This window comes from Cricetulus griseus, chromosome 2 (assembly GCF_003668045.3).
Source record: "Cricetulus griseus strain 17A/GY chromosome 2, alternate assembly CriGri-PICRH-1.0, whole genome shotgun sequence".
In the NCBI taxonomy this organism is placed as follows: domain Eukaryota; kingdom Metazoa; phylum Chordata; class Mammalia; order Rodentia; family Cricetidae; genus Cricetulus; species Cricetulus griseus.
Window position 1 is genome coordinate 13,243,819 of NC_048595.1, and position 12,946 is coordinate 13,256,764.

Here is a 12,946-nt window from a genome sequence, read left to right on the forward strand (position 1 = left end):
TTTTCAGTGGCAGACTTTGCCCCAAGCACTATAAATGTAATTCACAACCCTTGGGACACAGCCTTCCCCACTTTAGTCAATGAGGAAGCTGAGGCCCAGAAAGATCATATATCATGACCAAGGTCACACAGTGAGTCAGTGGCAGAGTTATCATTCAAGCCCAATACCTCGTTCCAGAAGCTTCTGTATGGCCTCTCACTGACATGCCCCACCCTGCCTTCCAAAGCCAAAAAGGAAGCTCATCTCCTTGAACTGTCAAGGCAACTGACTATAGCATCCAAGTCCCCCCAACCTTTTGGACCTGCCCAATGTTGTCACCCATAGTGTCTGCCTATTTGCAGAGGCCCATCTGCTCTGCACACCCTGCCCCTTGCCCCCCCTGCCATCCCCACCTGAGCCTATCTGCAGGAGCACCATTAAACCCTGACAAGTGTTAGGTCAGTGCCATGCTTTATTCCCTACACCACCGGGAGCAGGATTTAGTGTCTCTGGCAGAAGGTAAGCGCCCCTCCCTGGGACAGGACCCTTAATTACCAGTGATATGTGATGTCGGAGCTGCAGTGCCTCAGGCCCAGGGTTGTAAAAAGAGCAGAAGGCTGAGATTCCGTGTTCTCTTAGCCATCTGAGGAGCCCAAGCAGTGAGAGGCTGGCAGTGTGGGAGCCAACTGCAGTGCTGAAGGGAGGTGGGGCTGGAGAAACACAATCCTGGCACTGTGTGTTGAAGGGGAAACCGAGAGCAAGACCATGCTGCAAGTGTTGCCCTGGGGCTCATAGTTCTGACTGCTGATCTGGCCACAGTGGATTCCTAGACTTGGTTTTCCTGTCTGTATAGGAAGAGGCACGCACGGTTCCTGCGTCCATTCTCAGTCATTAAAGCCTTGGCTGACAGACTCATGGTGAGCCAGGCATTGGGCAGAGTTCTTTGGGCGGATATTCTCGCAGCAGTTAACACGAGGAGACAAGTAATATTATTCCCACTTTACAGAAAAGGAAACTGAGGCCCAAAGGTTCCTGAGGCTGCTGTGTGCATGCAGTGCCTGACCTGAAAGCCCCAGGGCTGGAAGGCCCAGCTTCTTCCTCAAGGAGTCCATGACTGGTGGGGAGCCAGCAGGAACACAGGTTCCTGGAAGACTGGGAATAGAGTGATGGGAAGACAAGGGCACACACTGCGGGATGTAGGCATCGCAGGCAAGAGTCTCTCCTGGACGGTGCTGGCTCCAGCAGGTGGAGGCATCCTAGGGTGTCAGATGCAGGAAGGGAAGGGTGGTGTACATCCTTCAAGCAGTGTCTTAGTCATTGGTCTTTTGCTGGGAAGAGATGCGGTGACCGAGGCAGCTCTGAATGGGGCTCACTTACAGTTTCAGGAGGTTAGTCCATTATCATCATAGTGGGGAGCATGGCGGCCGCAGGCAGACACTGGAGCAGTAGCTGAGAGCTACATTATGATCTGTAGGCAGAGGGAGAGACTCTGGGCCTGGCATGATCTTTCAAAACCCCCAAAACCCATCCCCAGGGACATACTTCTTCCAACAAGGCCACACCTCCTGATTCTTCTAATCTTTTCAAATTGTCCCATTCCCTGGTGACTAAGAATTCAAATATATGAGCCTATGGGGCAGCCACTTTTATTCAAGCCACCACAAACAGGGAACACCCCTCTAAGCTGGAACATGGGGAGGGGAAGTCAGAGGTGGCAGTGGCACGAGACATGGACTCTGCAGGTGCCAGGCAAGTGTCTCAATACTTTATATAGTGTTCAGCAGAACCCTGCGAAGCCCAGACTGTGATGGTCCCATTCTACAGATGATGAAACCAAGGCTCAGCAAGGATAAGTGACCATCCAGTATCACCTAACTACTGAATGTCAGAATCAAGATGTGACTTTGAAGTAGCCAGATTCCTAGGTCAGAGGTGAATCAGGTGGCTGGAAGCCCAGTACTGAGCATGCTCCCTCCCTACACCGTAGCATACAGAGGTGTTCCCCACTTGTGGCAGTTTGAGGAAGAATGGACACCATAGGCTCATATATTTGAATTCTTAGTCACTTAAGAGTGGCACTGTTTGAAAGGATTACAAGGACCTGGAAGGCTGTGGTGAGGAGGGGCTACAGACCCTGAACCTCTGGGGCTCCAGCCAAGCCCCTCCTCGTGGTCTGCAGTTGGGAACCTTCTAGAATAAAGCTTCACCCTGCTCTTCCACAGATCCAAGAGAGAGTCAGTAATGGAGGCAGTCAGGAATGTTCAGGGTTGAAGCTGAGTGACAGGCACCTGTATATTCATGGGTCAATGCTTTTCCCTCTTTGCCTCTCTCTCTCTCTCTCTCTCTCTCTCTCTCTCTCTCTCTCTCTCTCTCTCTCTCTCTCTCTCTCTCTCTCTCTCTCAATCTCTTCTATAGAAGGTGGGTGTGTGCATGACCCCTGGGCCATTGTCTGCCGTGGCACTGGTTAAATGGGGAAACTGAGGGCAGGGAAGAGGAAGTCATCTAGAGGTCGGAGTCAGAGCCTCCACGGACTTCAGTCCCTTGATCGCCCATCGGTGCCTTTGTTTCCAATGCAATAATAAACAAAAGAGCGAGAGTGCCCAGAGTCCACGAGTGCCCGCTAAGAGGCCGCGCACTGGGATGCCCATTTTTCCCTCCTGGTAGTGGCCTGGTGTGGAGAGTCACCCCCAAGACTCCTACCTCTGGGCAAGACCAGAACCCAAACTTGCACTGAGTGTGCAATCTACTGACTCTGAATAGCTCTCCTAGCTGAAACCCTAAGTCAGGGACCATCTGTCTCCACCTCCTGCCCCTCAAGTTGCTCCCAGGAACAAAGCCCTTATCCTACCAGCTTCCCAGGAACACAGTTCTCCTAGCCAAGACTGCAGCCCCCCAGCTGGGATTCCTGAGCCCTGCGCATCTAGTCAGGGTGAGCCCTGTTCCCAGCTGCCAGCACAGAGGCTCTCTGTGTGTGCTTGGAGGGACATGGCTCAGCTAATAGGACAGTGGTATCCCGAGTGGGCTCCCTGGAGCTTCCTGCAGACGGGCTTGGAGGAGACTCTTCAGTATGCTTCTGCACTTGCAGCACCTCCCGGGTTTCCACAGCCTTCCAGAAGCTTCTAGTGCACGGGCGCATATGGCACAGGGTGAAACTGCCCAAGCATGTAATATGCACCTGTGGGGTGTACTGGAGAAGTCCCCCAAATTGGACAGCCCCGCTGTTGCAAAATGAATCTGTGTCGCACCCCATAGATTTCAGCTCTGCACCTATGTGTCTTTGACACATTCCCTCTATAAAATACAACAGCAGTGTGGGACAGCTCAGACTCTCAGGAGGGAGTCACTCACCCAGGCTCAGGCCAAAGAACACAGGAGGGTCTACTACACAAGACTGGCAGCTTTGAAGGCCAATCAAAACCTTGGGTTATTGACAAGCAGCCAATCCAGGCATGCTAGAAAATTGCCCCAATTGTGGGAGGCGGAGCTTTGAGGTGTGAAGTCCTGGACCCAATCAGTGCAGAGGGCTAGGGAGGCCCTAGGCCTGTGTGTGGATTCTTGGAGGACCAGGCTGGCATTCTCCCATATCCTCAAACCTGCTCCTCCTGGAGAGCATTAACCTCTACTACTGTCTACTGAGCATCTATTATGAACCAAGACAACTTAAGGGTGAGCCTGCTGAAGCTTACCCTGGTCAAGGCAGCAGTCGGCACATTTGAACTTGCTTTGGAGTCACCTGGAGGAAATGAAAGTCCCTTATCTGGGTATGGAAGGGGCCCAAGGACTTACAGTGGTGACTCCCAGAGGATGCTGACCCTGCTGGTGCAGGGAAACATATTTTGAGAACCAGTGGGTTCAAGGCATAGTCTAGAGATAGCCCTGGAGGGCTAGTGAGATGGCTCAGCAGATAAAGGGGCTTGCTGCCGAACCTAATGGCCTGAGTTCGATCCCCGAGACTCACAGGTAGAAGAGGAGAACCAACTCCCACAAATTATCCTCTGCCATCCTCATACATGCCATGGCACAAGTGCTCATGTACACGCGCACGCACACACACACACACACACACACACACACACACAGCATTGGAGTGACAGTCCAGATGCACCACCCCCCTTGGACTGTGGGCAGGGTTTCTTCCCCTCCCCCACTGGCCTCACTAGTGCCTATTTTTTTCACTCTACTCCCCTGAGGTAGCCTCTGCTCTCCAGAGCACTCAGCCAGAGCTTCCAGCTCAGCTGTTTATCACCTGTCACAGCTGGCAGGGAGGGGCAAGCAAGGGGTGGCACTGCCAGCAGCTCTCCACAGAGCAGGCTCAAGAGAGCAGATGATACTTGACACGGTTGGGCTCTGCCTTAACCCAGAGAGGTCCCCATCTCAGGGTGGGAAGGCCTCAGAACAGCCGGTGTCCATGCTGGCAATGACCTGGGACGAGGACCCCTTCATCTGGCCATTGCCTCAGCACAGGGATCCCATGGCTAAGCTCAAGTTCATGGTGGGTGGGCATGACTTGGCTTTGCATTTATGGCCCATGTAGGCACAGCATCTAAGTCTCTCTCCTGTCACAGATCATGGCTCCTTGTAAGGACTTGTCCTGGGTTTGCTCATGCATGGAACTGTGAGTATTCAGCTTGATATTTAGTTCCCCCTAAACTGCAAATGTGAGCCTTTCCCTCCCTCTCCCCTTTCTTCACTGTCCAGATCCACTTCTCCTGGGAACTGGTCACTGGAAAGAGAGTGGGGGGAGATTTCCACCTTCTTAGATGGAGCAGGGACTGGAGGGTGCAGCACCTAGATCCCTTCATGACTCCCCCATGGTACAGACATTTCTTGAGTGATCCTGTGTGTCGGGAGGAGACAGGAGTCCTCTCTGGGTGCTCTGGGAAAGAAGGAGGGAAGGGACTGGGATTATGGTGACAGGATGGGTACCTGATGGAGAAGGTTGGAGATGAAGACAGACTGGCCCAGGGCACTCTCGGGATCATCCAGGATCCCTGTCACAGCCTGGCTGGTGTCCTCTGTGCTCATAGAAGTGAGAGACACAAACAGGAATGAGATTTGAGCTTCTGAGTGTCAGACTGCCTGTGGTTCAAGGTTGGGATGGAGAGGACAATCTCCCTGCCCCCCCGCCCCCAGCAAGTGCAGCCCAGCTGAGAGACAGAGGCAAACCCTGATCAGAGTGACAGTCAGCCTGAGGGTGACTGTCTCTGAGCACCCAGAGAAAAGGCCTTGCCATGTTTGGAGGGCTATCTGAGGAGGCCACACCTGAGGCTAGCCTTGAGAGATGAGGCAGAGTCAGGTAGCGGAGGCATCTAGGCCCAGGGTGAGGCAAGGAGGCTGTGCCGGGCTGCTGTAGAAGCTGCAGCTAGGAGGACTTCCTGGAGGAGGCGCTATACTGAGTGAAATCTTGAAGCAAAAGAGACTCTGGAGAGAATGGAAAAGGAACAGAGACACAAGATCAAGAAATCAAAGAAAGAAATGAAAGTGGACCACATGGGACATTTATATTCATGGACACTTATATTAGAGGCTAGTTTTCTGCTGCTTGAAATACAGCATAATGGCTAGGAGCTGATTGAAAAGGAAGGCAGTCAATAGAGCAGGCATGCTGAGAGGAAGAATGGATTTTTTTGCAAATAATATAATTTTGAACTTGTCCATTCCTTCTTTCCGCCCCTCCCCCAAATCTAATTGATGCTCTCCCTGTGATAAATGATTCTCTGGACTGGAGCAGGCTCAGCACCTTCACAGAGCAGTACCTGTAGGGCAGGCGGAGGGTCCCTTCCTAAAGACAATAGTGTTCCTGAGAGACAAGAGGATGGGCCGCAGCAAAAGAAGAGGGCTCAAACAACCCTTCTGCCAGCTCAGTGTTCCACATTCCCGTAAGAGAATGCCCATTTTTCTTCTGCTTCCCTCAAAAATCCTGGGAGCTGGGATGTTGGCAAATGTGTCAGGTTCGGTCCATTTCACAGACAGGAAGGCTGATGCTGGACAGGGTGGCAGCCGATTGGTCCAAAGCTCCAAAGATACTAACACTCAGTCAGTCTTGGGATGGAGTTCTGCCCTGCCTTTGTTAAAGTGGTGCCTCAGGATGAGGAGGGTGCCCTGATAGGGAGGGGGTACAGGTGGACACACCGAGGGAAGGTTCTCTGCCCTTGTTGCTGGTGTTTCTTGGCCGTGTCCCCTTGCAAAGACCTCAAGGTAATTTACAGAGCTGAGCAAGCGACCGCACTAGCTCAGAAGTGAGTTACAGAGCCTGAAACAAACTTCTGCCTGCAAGATAAAGACAGGCCATATTTCAAGATTAATTTCATAAAATGGATCACCGAGCATCACCTTATTCCATCAATATGAATTGTTGAGTCTAAAATAACTTCACCTCCTGCCTCCCTCTATGGCCATGGGATGGGGTGACAGAGGTTAGCTGGGCTATGTGTTGGTGTTTGTTTGGAAGCTGCTGTGCATGACATTGGCACCCAGAATTAGCCAAGGAAACTTCCAGAAGCAGATCCTTCCTCTTAAGGCAAAGTGAGAAATAACCCAGAAAGCCCACTGGCTGGGTGGTTGTGGGGTGGGACCTGGGGAATTTAAGAGCAATGCACATAAATGCAAAGGGTTTGATTATACACAGTGTCGCTGGGAGATGCCCCCCAAAAACCACTGGGAGCTCTGGACACTGCAGAAGAGTGGGAAGGAACATGAAACAGGCTCTCCACCGAAGAGTCTTCTCCATTTGTCATTGCTTGAATACAGCAGGACACAGCCAGGCGGTCCCACACACTGCTCACTCTGAGACTGTCATTGAACAGGGTTATTCTTACTCATGAACTTTATGGCTGTCCCTCAGCTGCCTGTCATTGGATGAATGGAGACTGGATCTCAGCAGGCCCAAGACACATAAAAGCCTGCTTGGTTTTGACCTTGATGGAGACCTACTGGGGAAGGAAGTGAAAGCAGGCATGGGGTTGGAGTCAGCAATGGGTGGGAGTAGAAATGAGACAGGGGTAGGGAGAAGAAAGGAGATGGGAACAGCGGTAGAGGTGGAAATTGAGCTAAAGCTGGAGATTGGAACTGGGCATGGTGGTGCACACCTTTAATCCCAGAACCCAGAAGGCAGAGGCAGAGGGATTTCTATGAATTCAAGGCCAGCCTGGTCTACAGAGTAATTCCAGGCCAGCCACATAGTAAGACCCTGTCTCAAAAAGGGGGGTGTGGTGGAGACTTAGGACCGTAGCTCAGTTAGTAGGCTGCTTGCCTAGTATGCATGGAGTCCCAAGTTTCATCTTCAACACCACATAAACCTGGCATTAGCTCACTTTCAGTCCCAGCACTCAAGAGGCAGAGGCAAGAGGATCAGAAGTTCAAAGTCATTCTCTACCACATATAAAGTTCAAGAAGCGCCTCAGTTACATGAGACTCTGTCTCAAAAAAAAAAAAAAAAAAAAAAAAAAAAAAAAAAAAAAAAAAAAGGTGGAGGTGAAGATGGAGATAGAAATGGAGGTCAAAGGGGAGGGGTGGAGGAGGGGTGGGCGGGTGGAGGAGGGCATGGAGGTAAAAATGAGGGTGGAGGCAGAGGTGGCAGTGTAGATGGAGATAGAAGGAAAGATGTAGGTGGAGGCAGAGATCAGTGGAGACAGAGCTGAAGGCAGAGGTGGGGCCGGGGCTGGGCCTAGAGGTGGATAGAGATTCAGACAGAAGCAGGGAGGGAGCTAATGATGGCGGTGAGGACAAAGACGCACAGAGACAGAGACAGAAGTGCAGACAGAGGCTGGGGTGGGAATAAGGGTGAATGACACAGACACTAAGACAAGGAAGCAAGGGTCTCTCTAGAACAGAGGGAAGGGGAAGGAGAAGGGCCACAGTGACAGGGATGCACGGGACAGTGCGACAGTAAGCACTTAGCACTTCCAGGTGGAAACAGCTTGCTGACTGCACTCAGTCTTCCAAGGGGTGACAGAGGGCAAAATGTAGAGTGACATTCTCCCAGGGCATGGTGCCTGGGAGATGCTGGTGGGCAAGTGTGTGAAGCTCTGGCTGTCCACACTGATGCCGGAAGCTCCTATGTGTCATCATCCATACAAACATTGTGGTGTTATGAGCTTGACTGTCTGTTCATATCTGCTGAGAACTGCCGGGAGGGACAGAGCACAGCTGCCAGGCAGGCTCTGCATGGGGCAGATGCAGGGCTCTAGAGCAGGATGTGTCTGTGTGTGCATGAGTGTGTGTGTGCGTGTGCACATCTGTGTGTGTGCATGAGTGTGTGTGTGTGTGCATGAGTGTGTGTTGTGCATGAGTGTGTGCATCTGTGTATGTGCATGAGTGTGTGTGTGCATGAGTGTGTGCACCTGTGTGTGCATGAGTGTGTGCATCTGTGTGTGTGCATGAGTGTGTGCATCTGTGTATGTGCATGAGTGCATGTGTGCATGAGTGTGTGCATCTGTGTGTGTGCATGAGTGTGTGCATCTGTGTGTGTGCATGAGTGTGTGTGCATGAGTGTGTGTGCATCTGTGTATGTGCATGAGTATGTGTGTGTGCATGAGTGTGTGCATCTGTGTGTGTGCATGAGTGTGTTCATGAATGTGTGTGCATCTGTGTGTGTGTGCATGAGTATGTGTGCATCTGTGTATTACATTACTATGTATGTATGTGTGTGTTCATGAATAGATGTGTGTGAACTTTTGTATGTGCATGAGCATGTATGTCTGTGTTTATGAGTGTGTGTGTGTGTGTGCATGAGTGTGTGTGCATCTGTGTATGTGCATGAGCATGTATGTCTGTGTTTATGAGTGTGTGTGTGTGTGCATGAGTGTGTGTGCATGAGCATGTATGTCTGTGTTCATGAGTGTGTGTGCATGAGTGTGTGTGCATCTGTGTATGTGCATGAGCATGTATGTCTGTGTTTATGAGTGTTGTGTGTGTGTGCATGAGTGTGTGTGCATCTGTGTATGTGCATGAGCATGTATGTCTGTGTTTATGAGTGTGTGTGTGTGTGCATGAGTGTGTGTGCATGAGCATGTATGTCTGTGTTCATGAGTGTGTGTGCATGAGTGTGTGTGCATCTGTATATGTGCATGAGCATGTATGTCTGTGTTCATGAGTGTGTATGTGCTTGAGTATGTGTATGTGTGTTCACGAATCTGTGCATGCTGCTGTGTGTGTGTACATCTGTGTATTGCATGAGTATGCGTGCCTGTGTTCATGAGTTTGTGTGTGTGCGCCTTTGTGTGTACTCATGAGTGTGTGTGCCTCTCCCCAGCTATATTGCAATGTTCTTTTAAAACTTAAGCCTTTTTGCTGTGCTCTTTATAGTTCCGGCACACATGAGCATGAACATGCATCATTTGGGGTGCTCGGATGCTACAGGGTGTGGCTGTCTACTGTGGTCAGTGGTGCAAACATGAAGAACTTCACGGTCTCCATGCCAAATTACATACGAGCAGAGCCAGACTTGACCCTCCCAGTCCCGGCAAGCAACCTAAAACAAGAAAACTAGAGTGAGGGCTGCCAACAAGGGCAACTATCGCTATTATGGGGGACACCTCCAAAATATTTTGCAGGTCCTATTTATTGAATCTCCACCACAAGCCCCCCTTTAACTCCATTTTGCAGATAAGCAAACACATAGAGAGAGCCTAAGACACCTGTCCAAGGTCACACAGCTGACAAGGTCACACAGCTGGACTCTGAACCTTGAGTGCTCTAGTCTGGAGCCCACTGCCCACCTTAAGCTCCCACCTTCTTTCTAATGATGCAGGGGCGGGTGTGCAGCTCTGGGGTAGAGCACTTGACCAGCATGCAGGAGGCTCTAGATTCCTTCACTAGCATGGCAAAAATGAAGCAGAGGCAACAGTGTTCACTAACATGACATGTCAAATACCATATAGTCACCGTCTCATTTGCTGCTTGAGCAGTTCTGTCAGGCATGTTCTCCTCAGTGTGACCTCAGTGAAGTTGACTGTGGTGGGTTGAATGAGAATGGCCCCCATAGACTCATGTTTATTCAAACTTGGTTTCCAGTTAGTGGAACTGTTCCGGAAGGATTAGGAGGTGTGGCCTTGTTGAAGGAGGTGTGTCAATGGTTTCACTGGCTTTGAGGTTTCAGAAGCCTCCTGCAGTTCCCAGTGTGCTCTCTGCCTCCTGCTTGGGGCCTGAGATGTGAGCGCTCCGATGTTACTGCCAGTATACCTTTGCTCCGCCATCACAGACTCAAACCCTCTGGAACCACAAGCTCAATTAATACTTTCTTTTATGAGTTGTCATGATGTTTTACCTCAGCAATAGAAAACTAACTGATGCAGGAACACAGTGGGAGGGGTGGTTCTGGAGGTCCATCTGGTGCTACAGCATTCTGGAGGGTGAACTTTAACTGGCACATTTTGGAGGTGAAGATGAGGATGAGGATGAGGATGATACTGGTGGAAGTAGAGGTGCTGATGATGGCAAAATTGGAGATGGTAACTGATGGAGGTAGGGATGTCAGAGGGGCACTAAAGGTGATGGGAACCACAGAATGTGAGCTCAGGGGGCAGTGTTTTAGCCTGAACTCTGGCTGGAAGGTCCTCAGCCTTAAGACAACAGAACTGGAAGCAGTTCCCAAGGAAACTGGACCACAAGCTCTCTGGAGATGCTGCAAAACCAGGCAATAAGAACTCTCAGCATCTGGAATTTGCACTTGGGTAAAAGGTACCAATAGACACCGGCCCCTTTGAAGGCTGGGCTGTCCTGACTGCCTGAGAATCAGGCCAGGCCAGGCACTGATAGTGCACTCCTTTAATCTCAGCACACGGAGGCAGAGGCAGGCAGATCACTAAGAATTCAAGGTTAGCCTGGTCTGCGTAGACAGTTCTAGGTCAGCCAAGGCTATATAACAAGACCCTGTCTAAAAAAAACAGAGATTCTAAGCTCCAGGGCCAGGTTGCCACCATTCCGATCTCAGCTCTACCTCACATTGACTGCAGACTGGGATCTGTTCACACATCTTGTGTTTTCCCATCTCTAGAATGGGGATAGCACAGGCCAACAGCAAGGCTGAAGAGTCAGCTCACAGAAGCTGAGCCGTCGCTGATTCTTGCTGTATGAGCTTGTTTTCAGTGCTGGTCTGTAAAAGTTACACTGCAAAGTTTGCAATGTCTGGGTAATTGAAGTGCTCTGGTGTGCATTTCCGTTCTCCCAATTCCTACCCCACTTACCATCTGTTTTGAGCCATCTTCCACTTAATTACAATTCTCTGTCTATTGTTCTCTCAAGCTTCCCGCTCACTTCCCTTCTCTTGCCCCCAGCATGTGTGGCTGCCTGAATGAAATGATGGCTCATACCTGGCTCTGTCTCACTGGGCCCTGAAACAGAGCAGCCCCATGCTTGCCACCCCCACCAACCAACAGACTTCTCTGCACTTATCTGCCTCCTTGCTGGATGCCCGCAGCGGGCCCCTGGCACCAAGCCCCACACCTGGCAGGTGTCAGGAAATGCTCACTGAACTTAATTAAACTCAACTGGGGTGAAAAGCCCCTGCAGGAAGGCAAGGTCTCCAGCATCCTTTGTTGTTTGTTGTACGCCGCCCCTGCCCCTCCAACAGTTGCTCACAGACCCAAGGCCAGGGAAGCAAGAATGGACAGTCTGCCCCAAGCAGAGTTCAAAGATGGTGCCTCCTGCAGATGCCAAGGAGGGCGGGAAAACACAGCAAAAGATCATCTTAAGGTTGAATTCCCAGTATGGAGCCCTGTATTTCCTCCAGCTCAAGTTCTGTCCCACATCTCCTGAGCACGGCTCCCATTTAACAAAGCAGGAGTCAGAGGCTCACAGTGTGGTAATGTCCTCAAGACATGGGGATGGTGGTGACCCAACAGGGATGTGGACAAGGAGAAGGCAAGAAGGAGGCTGGAATCCGCTAAGCCGGATTCCAGGAAGGGAGAGAGAAGTCCCCAGTTCCGGGGGACTCTAAGTCACTTGCTTAGCTCATTCCCAGCCCATGGAGTCTGCTGCTGTCCTGTCCAGCTGAAACCCATGCTGTGCTTTCCATCTCTTCAAAATGAAGCTGTTACAGTGTCCCGGCTCTCACTCAAAACTTTCAGTGGCTCCCCACTACTCTCAGGAGAGAGAGGAAAGAACTCTTAGTCTGGGGTGAGCTGGTCGTAGCTTTCTGAGGCTGGAAGCAGAGGAGGGAGAGACCAAGGCCTAGATCTGCAGCAATTGCTGATTTTGTGGTGTAAAGATACCCACAGGGACCTGTTTCAAGTCGGTAACAGTTTAACAGCTGGTTCACAAATTCCTGAAAATGTCATAGTCCCCTACACAGGTTGGAGCTGGCTCCAGCCCAGACAGGGAGCTGCTGCCACTTGCCAGCCCTACATGTTTCCTAGCTGTTGGGGCAACCAGAGCACATAGCTCACCTAGCCCTCCACCCCAGTGCCCCATGAGTCCTTTGCATGTGCTATTTCTGTCTTCCTGTCAACTGCTGCTTCCTTGGATCACAGGACAGTGTGGCTTCTCTGTCACTGTCTCCCCAGGACCTCTTCACTTCTGAGCTAGGATATATCCTACCATTTCAGTCCGTGTGCCCTTTGTGTACTCTGCATTTCTTCCATTGGGCTAAAAGTTCCAGGAAGCAAGGCTCTGCTCTGAGTCCCCAGCAAGGACACCAATACCACACCAGGCACCACCCCTGGTGTAGTGCCTGGTAGAATTCTTTCTGTGTCCCCCAACTGAGTCATGGTCTTCTGCTCTTCCCTTGGAAGCTCCTCCTACCTCCATCGAAGTCGTGGCTGCGGACTCACCTGCCCCCTTCAGCCGGTACCAGGCCCAGAACTTCACACTGGTCTGCATCGTGTCTGGAGGGAAGCCAGCACCCATGGTAGGTACTTGGGGACCCAGTCCTGTTTGCCAAGATTCCTGCTTCCTGAACCCTCTTCAGGTACCACTTCTGGACCCAGACAGGAAGTGGTCTGCCCAGCACCTCTCTTATTCCCTCTGC

The 12,946-nt window shown here is 51.1% G+C and overlaps 1 protein-coding gene across 1 annotated transcript in view; it reads left to right on the forward strand.

Annotated features, from left to right (window-relative positions):
- The window catches only part of Igsf21 (immunoglobin superfamily member 21), a 171,988-nt gene that overhangs the window by 150,320 nt on the left and 8,722 nt on the right, over positions 1-12,946 (forward strand). The window contains exon 7 of the mRNA XM_035438635.1: positions 12,711-12,826. Coding sequence (XP_035294526.1) covers positions 12,711-12,826 — 116 coding nt within the window. The remainder of the gene's footprint in view (positions 1-12,710; positions 12,827-12,946) is intronic.